General features: G+C 42.2%; 2 protein-coding genes across 4 annotated transcripts; both read right to left on the bottom strand.

The window, feature by feature from the left end:
* Positions 1–1,533: 1,533 nt before the first annotated feature.
* atf4b (activating transcription factor 4b) lies at positions 1,534–4,401 on the bottom strand. Its single transcript, XM_076753133.1, has 3 exons — positions 4,245–4,401; positions 3,043–3,501; positions 1,534–2,889 (listed from the first exon to the last, which is right to left on the bottom strand). The coding sequence occupies exons 2-3, from the start codon at positions 3,395–3,397 to the stop codon at positions 1,898–1,900; spliced, it is 1,347 nt and encodes a 448-aa protein (XP_076609248.1). The 5' UTR covers positions 3,398–3,501; positions 4,245–4,401; the 3' UTR covers positions 1,534–1,897.
* A 439-nt stretch (positions 4,402–4,840) lies between these two features.
* On the bottom strand, positions 4,841–12,271 carry LOC143333708 (uncharacterized). Of its 3 annotated transcripts, none has more exons than XM_076751924.1 (12): positions 12,143–12,271; positions 9,891–9,972; positions 9,575–9,697; positions 9,316–9,468; positions 8,668–8,790; positions 8,436–8,501; positions 7,422–7,502; positions 6,435–6,566; positions 6,226–6,312; positions 6,092–6,131; positions 5,868–5,922; positions 4,841–5,628 (listed from the first exon to the last, which is right to left on the bottom strand). In XM_076751924.1, the coding sequence occupies exons 2-12, from the start codon at positions 9,957–9,959 to the stop codon at positions 4,884–4,886; spliced, it is 1,674 nt and encodes a 557-aa protein (XP_076608039.1). In that variant the 5' UTR covers positions 9,960–9,972; positions 12,143–12,271; the 3' UTR covers positions 4,841–4,883. The 3 variants fall into 3 exon arrangements, with proteins under 3 accessions (XP_076608039.1, XP_076608038.1, XP_076608040.1); XM_076751923.1 differs by having other exon boundaries at positions 9,891–9,989; XM_076751925.1 differs by lacking the exon at positions 9,891–9,972.
* Between the last annotated feature and the right edge of the window lie 366 nt (positions 12,272–12,637).

The raw sequence follows: 12,637 nt of genomic DNA on the forward strand, positions 1-12,637 counted from the left end.
AAACATTCATTTGGAGTCTCGAGAGTCCCACTTCACCTGTGAATATATTGTATAAGTCGTGTATATTTGCAATGTAAAATACGTCACATCGTATGCTCTTAGCGAAGCACTTTGCACTGTGTAAGTTCTACCACTTTACCGTAGCCAAAGTGACGTTACTTCCTGTGTGCTCCGTCCTCAGTGGTGATTGCATCATCAGTATTTTCTCATCCCCAGACAACAATAAAAGATATGGATATATTGTTGTGTATTTTTGCCTTTCATCTTATCGTTTTCCTAATTTTCCCTTAAATCTTCTGCACACATGACGTGCAAAGCAGATAATCCTCGGTGGGGCAGTAATTGTGCGACGTTGTCACTAGGTGGCACTGTGGCAAGCTGATTCGTCTGCAATCAATACCACAAAACAGTAATGTTTAACAGAGTAATAAAAAGAAGTTCAAGGCTTTCATGTGGGTGCAGACAAAAAAAAACAAAAAACATTACTTAATTACAGACAGAAGCCAGTAATACTTAAATTAGCTTGAAGTTTAACTTGCCAAAAGTACTGTTCTTTAATACAGTAGGTGTGCTGTAGGCTCACTGTGAAAGGTTTTATTGATGTTGGGTGTCTTATCTGGTCAAATAAACATGTATACTGTGTCACTATGTAAGACAAAAATGAGGAAAAGATGCAGCCTTTCTTGAATATTGTTCAGAAAGTAATAATCATGAAATTTGCCTTGAAAAATGAGGGTATTTACATCCACTGTTAGCCAAGTCTTTTTCTGCTGTATTTCTGTATTGTAAGAGGCTCTGCAGCATCTTGGCTTTGGCTTGCCTCCAGATATAGATGGTCCCTAAGCTATCTGGATGAATGCCTGGACCAATTACAGTGTGAACACCTTGGGCTGGAGGCTGAACGCCAGCATTTCTCTGGTAGGTTAATATTATTCAAGCTGTGCCTCGGTCAGCACCAGTCAGCACTCCACCCCCCCTTTCAAATGCTCTTCCAGTCTCCCACAGGCTATGACAAACATGTTCTTTCAAAAACACACTTTCGCAAGTGTCTTAGTGAGCAGCAGAGGGGCCCAACGTGTTAAAACAAGACCCAGTTTTATGTGAAACTGGTTTCCCTTCTACTTAGAAAAGGCTTTTTTTAACTTCATGTGACAGCTGATTGAATACCCGTGTCTGCAGCACACTGCTGGTCACACGGTCTCCATTATCCTCTTCCCCATGTTTGTGTGAAAAAGGCTCCACGGTCTCACTGTAACGTATCTGAATGGAACAAAGGCTGCCTGTGTCCTGCTGTTAATAGGTGTGTGTGTTCAAACCTCTTGGACTGCAGTATAATTTTTGACTTTGTTCAAACTAATGATTTGGTCTTTGTTTTCCATTGGCTATGAACAGGTACCTATGATCAAATGTGCCTGTGCATAATCTTACAGAACCATCCAAGGACAATAAAAAGACCCCATAGCTCCCACTCATCTACCGCTATCTTAGTACACATTATTGAAGCCCAGAGGGAATCACACCAGATTACTACAGTTGTATTTTAAGACTCTTTATTAAGAGATTCATAATACAGATGGTCCAGTCACACTACAATACACAAATATTAATATGTCACAAAGACTTCCTACTGGCAAATTACTGAGGCCCAGAGAGGAAAAACGTACAAACATTACAAGATAAAAGCACACAAGTTTATATACTGAATAGAATTGTTTCCATAAAACTACTCTAAACATTAATGTATTCTGTATTTAATACCATTGTTAAAGGTTTTAAAAGGAGATGGTCTAACAAACATTGGTACTGATACTTGTTTGCATGAAATAAATGAAAATCAGCCGACCACTCTCAGTTTTCACTTCTTAGTCACATCATCTGTCATTGTCAAGTTCAACCACTAGGGGTCAGCACTAAAACCTTTTTTGGTCCTGGCCATCCGAACCTCCTCCATCAGCTCTTTGAGGTACTCGATCTCCCTGGCCATGGATTCAGCCTTCTCCGTCAGCTCCATGTTCTTCCTCTCCAGCTGTGCGTGCTCTTCAAGAAGTGCTTCCTGCTCAGATTTCTTCTTCTGCCGATACCGTGTGGCAGCTGTCTTATTCTGCTCCATCTTCTTCAGTTTCTTGGTCTTTGATACCTTGAAAGGTGCCCTCTCCTCTCCACCCCGGAGGGACTTGACTTTGACACTGGTGGCACTGGGAGAGGGTGGATTAGCTTTACATGTGGGCTCAGGGTATGGTCTGCTTCTGGAGGGCCTTGCTGGAGGCGAGGAGTGAACGACCCCTGATGTGGTGCCTACAGTGGTGGTGGTGATTGCGACTTCCTCTTTAGGAGCCAGCACAAGGACAATGCGGGTCGGTGAAAGGGAGAGGACAAGCCTCTGGACCTGAGGGATGACAGGTGCCACCACTGGCTTCACCTCACTCTCCGAGACATCCACCTCACTGCCCAGGTCCAGGGTGTATGCTGGGGAGGAGGGAGAATCAACCAAGTGGGACAATGGGTCTGGAGAAGCTGGCTCAGACTTTATTTCCAGCTCCTCTTGAGGCTCTGGGACACACAGGGGAGGGGAGGGGACATCCTGTTCAGTAATGTCGGATTCAGGCTCAATCACTGTAACGACAGAAGGCTCTGAACAGACAGCGGGAGGAGGGGGAGGGGTAGGTATGCTTGGAAGAGCTGCAGAAGGAACACTTGAGAGCACAGGGGTTGAGAGAGTGGGCACTGGGAGGGAGTCGAGCTCCATGGGGCAATCCAGGGAGGCTAGGAGGTCTTCTGGAGAGCTCGGGGACTCTTCAGTAGGACTGCAGGAGCCAATCAGCGAGTCCAGGTCAAACTCACTCAGATCCACCCTCTCAGCCATCCAGTCCAGGTCACCGAACATATCCTCTGTGGAGGCAAACGAGGCATTAAATTAATGAGCTGTCAGCCTTTACACTAGCACAGGAAGAGATGCTGCTCCAAATGTACTTCAAATATTTTAATAAATGCACTGAAAGGTTTGCCTTATGATAATTGGGATGATTGTTTTACAGTCATTACCTTTGCTGTCATCTGAGACAGTCTGACTCAGCTGAGCAGGGTGGCCCAACCAGGGGAGGGAGAGCAGGTCAGACTCAGTCCCGACTTTGTCCCCCTGGAGGAGGACAGCCGGCGGCGAGGGAGGAGGAGAGTAGAAGGGAGGAGGAGAGGAGGAAGAAGACAGTGATGAGGAGGTGAGGGGTGACACAGGTGAAGTGTCCCCCTCCAATGAGGTTCCTCCTCCTTCCTGTTGTTCTTCTTGGTCAGGGAGAACAGATAGGAAGTCCATGGGGTCAGCCATGGGAGAGGAAGGTCCCCAGAGAAGGGCCTCCATGTCTTCCAGGCCAAACTGTGAGTTTGTCATCATCATGGTCATAGTGGCTGTTGTTGGTCACGAAGGGAGTGCGTGACGATGCTAGGAAAGCTTCGAACTCTTTTATGCTGTCGAATGCAGCAGTTGTGAGGGTTTCCACGTAGGACCTGAGGAATAAAATAAGACATTCGTGGTGACAATTTGAACAACATTGTAGAAATACAACACAGTTAATAAAGCTTAGTTAAAGATTTGAAACTGTGCTGTACACACAAATGAGTCGTGTGGGTCTACAATAATGTAGTTTCTCTAATGCCAAATAAGGCATTTAGCTCAACACTGCCCCCATCACTGCAGTGCACCTGCTGCACATCACGTGCTTCCACCAGTCTTATGACTCTGACGTCAGACCGTCTCCACACAGGGTCACTTGCGGACTCAGTCACCCACCCTCCCTTCCGCACTAAGAGCAGCCACACTTCTCTCCATCCGCCTACATGAGGCCGCCATTTTGACACAAAGAGGAAACGAACCATTTTCTGTCTGCCACGTAGACAGTCCTGACAATAACGCCGAAGGTTCATATAATTGTAACAACGTCTTGGTTGACGATAAGATTAATACAATGTACAGAGAGCATTCCAGATTAGCAGAAAATCTTTCAATAAATTTCATGTTATTGTCATGTGTTGCATCATCCCAGTGGCTAACTGTATTTTTATATAACCCGAAGTATCTGTATCCCCCTGTTCGTCTAATAAGCTGTAATAATCAAACTAATTTGGAATGGAACAAGATCTAATTTGGTGCTCGCGGTAATGTCAGGCTGTTAGGGCGCGTGGCCACCGCAGGCCGGACAGCTGTCATCGACTTAATTCGATCGAAAAGAAATTAAAAAAAATATACTTACGACATTTTTGCGGAATTAGAAGTGACTCAGTGCACTGGCTGGATGCACTGTTTTGTTGGCAGCTGGGTCGCGGCACACTTTTACACTGCCATTTCGGCCAATAGAGCGATGTTCAACAATGTCTTCTCGTCGTTTGTTGTTCCTCGGATAGGAAAATGGCGCACGCGGAAACACGGTGCTGATATAGAGCTAACTCAAGCTCTGGCGGTATCCTTCCGCAGTGGCCGCATTATCACTCCGCGTATTGTTGCGTTCCACATTCCATACATAGTCTTCCGTCACCCTAAAAAGTAGTCACTGCTACTGAACTACATTAGTACGAGAATATGTTACTCATGAGAGCGATTTCCATTTTATTTTATCCGTTTTATATATTGTAATCATAATTAGTAGTAGAACTACATCCTTGAGCTACCTCAAATACTGGCTTTAATAAATCACTCACAGGTTTTTCCAAATAAAATGTTTATTAAAACATAAGCAGTAAATAAGAAATTTAGTCACCATTTACACCAATTGTAACATTTTAAAACACTTCTCTCTCTTTCTCTCTCTCTCTCTCTCTCTCTCTCTCTCTCTCTACAGCGACAGAGAGAGAGAGAGAGAGAGAGAGAGAGACAAACACACACACAAAATTGTTCAACTAAACATTTCCCACATGCGATTCAGGTGATCGAGTTCATCCTGTAGATTCTGAGCCAGCAGGCGAATCCTACCAGAAAACCTGCTCTTAATCGACGTCTTCAGCTTCTGGTCCTCTCTTTCTGTGAAATACTGATCCATTTCCTTCACAAAAGCCTGAAGCAGTCTTACTGACGACATCCCACTGGTGTGTGTAACAGAAGTCTTCCTATCATTGCACATGTTACTCCTAATCACAGAGTGTGACAGGTGGGCGATCTTCAGTGCATCAGTGTGGGCTCCTGCCCTCTGTAACCTGGCAATGTCGTGCCGTCGCAGCTCATTCATCCCAGAGAGGACAAAATCCAAACAGTGTTCCAGGTCAATGATATTTGCCTTATAATCATACACTAGTTTCTCAACTGTCATCCTATTCACAATCTTCTTGTTAGCCTTGGCTGCCTGGGCTCCCATACCCCCAGCAGATGCCACCATACCAGCACCAACAACTGTAGCGATCAGTGAGGTGCCCATGGTCGCTGGAGCCAAGGCGATACCCAACACTGCAGTCATCCCTCCCACAGCGCCTGTGGTGCCTCCAGCAATGCTCATGGTTTTGTTCTTCTTCTGCACCTTGTCCAGGCTGTTGGAGATGGAGTTGAACTCCGTGATGAGGTCCCGCAGGCTTTCATTGCGTTTCATCATGAGAAGGTTGTAGAGACGCAGGGCCTTTCTCACATTCATGGCTCTCTGACTGAAGGATCTGCACAGGGACACAAAAGACTTCATGAAAATGATCTCGTGTAGTTCAGTTTGATGTCAGCCCATTAATTTCCATTGTCACATTTCATTTGTTTTTGCAAAGAGCAATTCTGTAATTAGGTATTTAAGACTATTTACCAGAAAAAATATAATGTGTTCCACATTATACAATCTAATTTAATTCTCTGAATTACAATTTTTGAAATATTGTAAAAAACAAGACAGTTTCCATGCAGTTACCTGATTTCTTCCTCTATACTGAGGCCATACAGTGATGGAGCCATGTAATCAGATTCTGTCAGAGTGACAGCACAGAGGTAAATACAGTGCACCTTGATGCTCTTTGTTACTGAAGACACTGACATTATTGGGCATGTTTGCATTGTTACTGATTTATTTATTGCACTTTTCTTTGAAATGAATCATGACACATCATTGGTAGTTAATGAAATAAGAACACTTACTTGACACTATTCTCAACCATCTCATCATCGCATTGATGTCCTAAAGGAAAACAGTTATTTTGTTGCGAGACGAGAGATTTTAGTCACGAAACCTCTTCAAGCTTAGTACAAAATGAAATTGTGCTAAATCATACCTCTGTGTCCAGTGAGGTCTGTTGTTGAGGAGAGCAGCAGCCAGTCTGGAAGTTTTGTCCAAAACGCACTGTTGGCCTCCCTTGTGTCTGGAGTTTGATGGAAATAGATTGATGGAGCAGCAATAAATGAAAACATACAATTGTCTGAATCTACAGGAAAGTTTCCTACTCAGTTTTAGAGTGAACAAACACAAAACACAGTCTCTCACCATCCTTTCATCATTATCATCTGGTAGAATGTCCAGGTAGGGGCGATACTCTATCTCACTGTACACCGACTCCAGTGGTCCTTCTGTTGAAGGTGGGGGTGGTGGCTTGAATGGAGGTAGTGGTGGTCTGGTCTGTAATAGAACAACAACAACAAAAATTGATTTCATTATGAATTTCAGGGCAGTAGTGCACCCCAGAGTTTCATAGATGGTTGTCTGACTGTTTCATTTCTTCTGGGAACAAGATTTTGCTAAGGACATACTAAGTATTCATCAGCTCGGCTCTCTGTATGGCTTTGGCGGTGTGTACCAGCCTGATGGTCACTACAGACAGGGTGGCCAGAGAGGATGAGACCTACAGACTTTACCTCACCATGAGCTTGACATTTGTGGGTTTGAGTGAAAATCTCAACTACTGGATGGGTTACAATCACATCCACATCCCCATCCTCATTACAGTGGTGATTTCCTGACTTTAATTCCAGCAGCATCATCAGGCCCAATTTAAATGTAATACTTAGTTTTATGATAAATACCTGCAACAGGTGAGTTTTTATAAAGAAATAGTGAACTGGCTTTGGGCAGACAACCAATCTTCTCAGTTTCTCTGGGTCAGATTGGTTGTTGTTGAATCAACTTGGTGAAGTAAAGTTTATGACTTCTCATGTTAAGCCATGAATAAATTGATCCTTCTTGAATGTGTTGAGGCTGATCTCTACAGTGTTTTCTTCAGATCCAGACTAATATGTAAAACATGTAGGGCAAGGAAGGTGGTGGGGGTCACTTGAGTAACAAGCTGTTGGGACAGCCCCACGAAATTCTGCAAATCATGCTGACGGCAAAAGCAGCAAAAAAGAAGGTAATGTATCCGAGTTTCCATAACAGCATGACAAACATGTGCGTCTGTGCTTCTTTTGTTGCTATTTTGGCACCTGTCCAAGTACAGTTCATCACCTGCAGTTGTGTGCTGTGCAGCGGCTCTCATACCTGTGTAGGCGAGATGTCACACATGGAGGCGGAGTGAGGGATTCGAGGTGGAACTGCAGGTCTGTCTGGACAGTCTGTGGTCTGAATATCAAAAACATTCACAATGTGCTTGAATAATGCGGTTGAATGTAACTAAAATATTGAATGTATTCCAACATTTCTGTTCATGGAAGCAGGTTGCTGAGCTTTCATGCTCTTGATTGGTGACTCTTGATAATAACAACCCATGTTCAGATCAAAACTCTGCTAAAATAATAGTTTTATTACGCCAACTCACTGGCTACGTTTACATGCACACTCACTTTCCACTATTATTCAGAATATGACAATATTCTGAATTCTATATATGAATCATGGAAACAGTATATTGTGTTTAGACATCCCAAATGAGGCTGTAGTCTGAATGGAGCATTTTCCGATTAAGACGTGTGTTTTGTCGTTTCATTCATGTTTCAGGGAGCATTCTTCATGTGCATGCAGCACATTGAAAATATGCATCTCATCTGGGCTTCTTTCCAGAGTTTGCAACTGGCGTTTTGCCCATTTATGGTCAGCTATGTGCGTTGTAAACAAACCAACTATCCAATAGTTTGCAGGACTGGACATGCATGTACAAAAGAAAAGCCCCCATTTCCAGTCAGAAGGAGAAACATATCTACTTTAAAACATTATAAAAGACTTGTATATGAAGTATTTGGATATGCGCAAGTCTTGCAATGCCGACCTTTTCGAGAAGGTGGTTGAACAAATGAAAGAGAGAGGTTGTGTTTGCACGGCCGAAGAAGTCTCCTGTTTTTATGTAAAGAAGCAGCTTAAGGACAGCAGGACATTCGTTATTATGTCAATCAGCGTGCGTATGGCTGCATGCAATCATCAATATTAGTGGACTGTTGATTTTCATTAGCCATAAACAGCTTAGAATATTTTGTGTATGTAAACCTTCTCAGTGTGTCCATAATGTATGACTTTTAGCTTCTAATTGACCATTGAACCATAACTCCTACAGAGACTCACCACTTTGTCAGAGAGAGTTGGCGAGCCTGGAGTTTGTTGCATAGAGCTCATGGATGAAAGACTGGACTATGAACAAGATAGGAAAAAAACATTAACAATTGGATTATTTTAAATCAGAGAAAATGTGAGTTGAAGGTGATCTTGTGTTTTGTGTTTCAGATGAGCTTCAATCATTCATCATCACGAGTTTCAAAGAAGTGTTGCGCAAATGTTGGGATGAAGTGATATGTACCTCAGATTTAGGCCTCGTTGTAGACAGTGATTTATCATAATAGATGGAGGGAAGAGGGGGGCGCTCAGGCCGCGATGGAGGAGGAGGAGGAGGCTGTATTCTCTCAGTACTGACAGCTGGAGGCTAGCAGAAAAAATGAGAAGGAGAAAGTAAGGTTTAGCCATAAAAAAAAAAAAAAAAAAAAAATTGGTCACAAAAAATGTTTGAAAAATAATGTGTAACTGAAACCAACAGCCAGTTAGCTTAGCTTAGCACAAAGACTTGGAACAAGGGGAAACAGTTAGCCTTGCTCTGTTCAAACAGGAACATTTTTACCGACCAGCACCTCTAAAACTTGTTCATTAAGATTTTCTATCTTGTTTGTTCAATCTGTACAAAACTGTAAAAATGAGTATTTGTTGACCAGATGCAGTGACTTCCTGTAGTCTCTGCTGGTTGCCTGGCAACCTCATAACGATGACAAGACTTCAAGACCTGACAGTTACATTGATCTTCTTATCCAACTCTCAGGTAGACAGCTAATAAGCATATTTCTCAAAATGTTAAGCTATTCCTTTAAGATGAGTCATATTTCTAGTAATAACACACACGTCATAATCTTTAAAGGAATGAATTTAAGATCATTATTTTGTTTAAAATACCGTATACCTTCACAGCTGTCTCAGTATTCATATAGTGAGTGTCTCCGTCGACTGCTGCTGGAGGTTTACTGGAGGTCACATGTTTGATCACTGGGGGTCTGGGAGGACGAACAGGATGAGGACTCTTATAGTCTGCAAGGTATTCATTAAGTTTGGCACCCTGGTGACAGGGAGAAGTGAAAAAATGAGTACATGTTAATTAGTACTTGCTATCATGAGTTAATCTTATTAACAATGTCAGTAAAAGTCAAAATTGCTAAGCTCACCACTGCATTGGTTATGCTGCTGGTTTTGTCTACAGAGTCATCAGTGTTGGTGTTTGGTTGTGTTTTAGACCTGGGACGAGGTACAGGCTTGACTTGAACCTGGTTTCCATCTGTGACAGAAGGCTGACAAAAAAAACGTAAGTGAATCAAGACAAAACAGCAAAAACCTCAGGTCAACGTGCGTGTCCTGCATTTCTATTTTTGTCTCCTGTTCCACTACAGATGTTACAAGGTGATAATGTGCAAATACCAGCGGACACACAAAAGAACAGCAATTCACGCATTTACGTCACTGTTAACAGGAATTCATTTTTACCATTAAAGCGTCCGGATCCTCATAGACTGACTGTGTGACATCATAGGAGCTGGTGATGGTGGACTTCATCGTGCAGCTTTTCCTGGGGGGTTTAGGCGGCTATGAGGTTTAATAGTGAAAGAAATTAACTCTCTAATATGAGAACTATGGAGATAAGAGTAACCAAGTGCACTGTATCACTGTGCTGTCCCTCTCTTTGTAATATGGTTACATAAAGACATGTTAGCAGAAATGTTCTTGTTATCTGTTATCTACCAGGCAAGTCTGTAACCTATTTCTCTCCAAACATGACTGCATGGGTGGAAAGGTGTTGTCTGTCACAAAACAACCTATATACCTGCCCTTCTGCTGGGCAAACCCCTCAACACAGTTTTGGACTCACAAGTTTTGGAGTTTTGGACTCTGATTGTGCTCACCAGCAGCTGTAACTGTCATGGACAGATTCAGCTGAAAGTGTTCCTCAGAGCTGCTCAGCCCCTGCCTGTTGCATTGTGTATGTTATAGGTTTTTAACAGAAGAATGTGCAACAATAAACAGTTATTTTTTTAATGAAAGAAATGATCACAAATCATTTGATACACATTGAGCACGAGGCTCTCAGGGCCCACTTTGCCCCAGTTAGTAATCCAGTCTTGGTTACCATGCTTGGAGCAGGAGACCAGTGATGACAATAGTGAATGATGGACAAGCTGCTGTTTGTCTAAGAAAATAACGAGGTGAAAAGGCATTTTGACGTGTCACTAACAAAGCAAATGATGGCTGAGCTAAAGGGTGGAATGTAACCAAATAGCTTATACTTACTGAAGTACATGTGCTGAAGTCTAAATCTAAGGTACTGTACTCTTTACTTGAGTACATTCTTTTCATGCCACTCTCTTCTTTCTCACTGCTTTTTTTCAGAGGGAAATATTTTGCACACAAAACATAACGAGTTTATGAAATATGTCGCTTTGCTTTAAATTAAACTACCAAACAGTTTATGTAAGTACAGCTGAGAAAATTAGAAGATGCTGCTTTTCTTTTTAACTATTTTAAAAGGTTGTATTAATTTTGAAGTTTGTCTGGACTGTTGGGTAGACAAAACAAACATTGTGAAGATTGTGAAAATGCTGTTTTTTACAATAATGCATGTGGAATGATAATCTAATCATATACTATAACAATCACAGGGGACATGTTTCTGCATTTCCAATGCAGGATTTTTACTTGTGACATATTTCACAATGTGGTATAAATATTTTAAAGGATCTGAATTGTGTTTCCACCACTGGCTGAATGTTTAGTTTCAGGGTCCTGCTATTGTGCATTCTGGCTGAGTCATTGTCGTTGGTCACCTTTCCTACTGTCAAGTCTCACAAGTCAAAATGTCAACTGTAAGACAAAAGCATGAAATACTGAAGGCATTGTAATCTGCCATGTTTGTAAGCGGACATGCTGCAGGAAATCACAGCCTTAGAGGAAAGAGACAGATGCATCTCTACAGTGATTTCCTATGCAAGTCTGTTGGTTCATTGGTCAGTTCATTACTTCTTTAACATGCAACGCATTTGGTTTTAAGCTCTGTTTATCAACCAAAGAAATAAATACTATTGCAGTGCATTGAGAAAACTGAGTAATGAGAACAATTGAAGTCCTCCTACCAAGAGGCAACACTGGTAAATCCACCTGCAGTGCAATTAATAATAATGATAATAACGTGCTCCTACATATTTTATTAGACACATACCTATGTGTGCCTTCCTGATGGGCTTTGGATTGCAGTCTGCTTAACACCAGTACAAAAGCTGAACAGCTGTTTGAGCAGTCGAATTATAACAAGATGATTTAAGCATTTTAAGCGCATCATTATGTGCTGCTGCATTCATATGTTCATTTCACTGGTTTGTTGTATTAAATTGCTGTATCATAGGTGTTCTGATCGCTGCCAATCACTGCTTGGTTCAAAATCTTAAAGGCTGATTGATTATGTAACTTAATGTGCAGAGCTTCTGATATAATATCCAATTTGTTACAGTCACCTAGTCAGTGAATTGGTGGTACCTGCACATCACATGTGAGGTACCACACTGGCATGTTTCTGAATCTCTGAATGAGACTGCTGGAAGGTGAAACTGACACAATCCTAACAGACAAAACAAGGTACGGCCTTGTAGGCTTTTCTCTGTCATGTAACCCATTGGCCCAACTGTTTTCTAATACATATAAAACATATATTTGACTATTTCTAAACAGCAGAAAGAGCTGATACTTACCGTCATGGTGTAGTTTAGAGGCCGTTGCTATCACTCCTCTGTTTGATCCTTTTGTTATGGATCCAGTGTCAGAAATGGCTCAACGAGTCTTCCATGTATTCACATGCCTGCACTCTTGTCAGGCCACAGATGCCAGAGATGCCTCCTCCTCTTTCTCTGTCACCCAGTATACATAGTCGTAAAGGTGTGATTTCCCTGGTGCGTCACAAAAGAGGAATAACATGTGTGGGTGTATCCTCTTTTTGCAAAACTTTACCATATGCACAAACAACAAGCAGAGAGAAGGCTGAAATATGTCGACCCTGGCACTCTGACACCTCCACACACACGCAGACTTGTCGGTCAAGAGGACATTACCTTAACCTTTTATCCATGACCACCATATCCTAAACACCAACCTTTACTCTAAACTGACCCTAACCTTCAACAAAGCCCCTAAAGCTTCAGTGTTTACCAAGAGGGAATCAGCTTATTATCAACAGGCTAAAAACATAT

The sequence above is a fragment of the Chaetodon auriga genome, chromosome 16 (genome assembly GCF_051107435.1).
Source record: "Chaetodon auriga isolate fChaAug3 chromosome 16, fChaAug3.hap1, whole genome shotgun sequence".
Lineage (NCBI taxonomy): Eukaryota > Metazoa > Chordata > Actinopteri > Chaetodontiformes > Chaetodontidae > Chaetodon > Chaetodon auriga.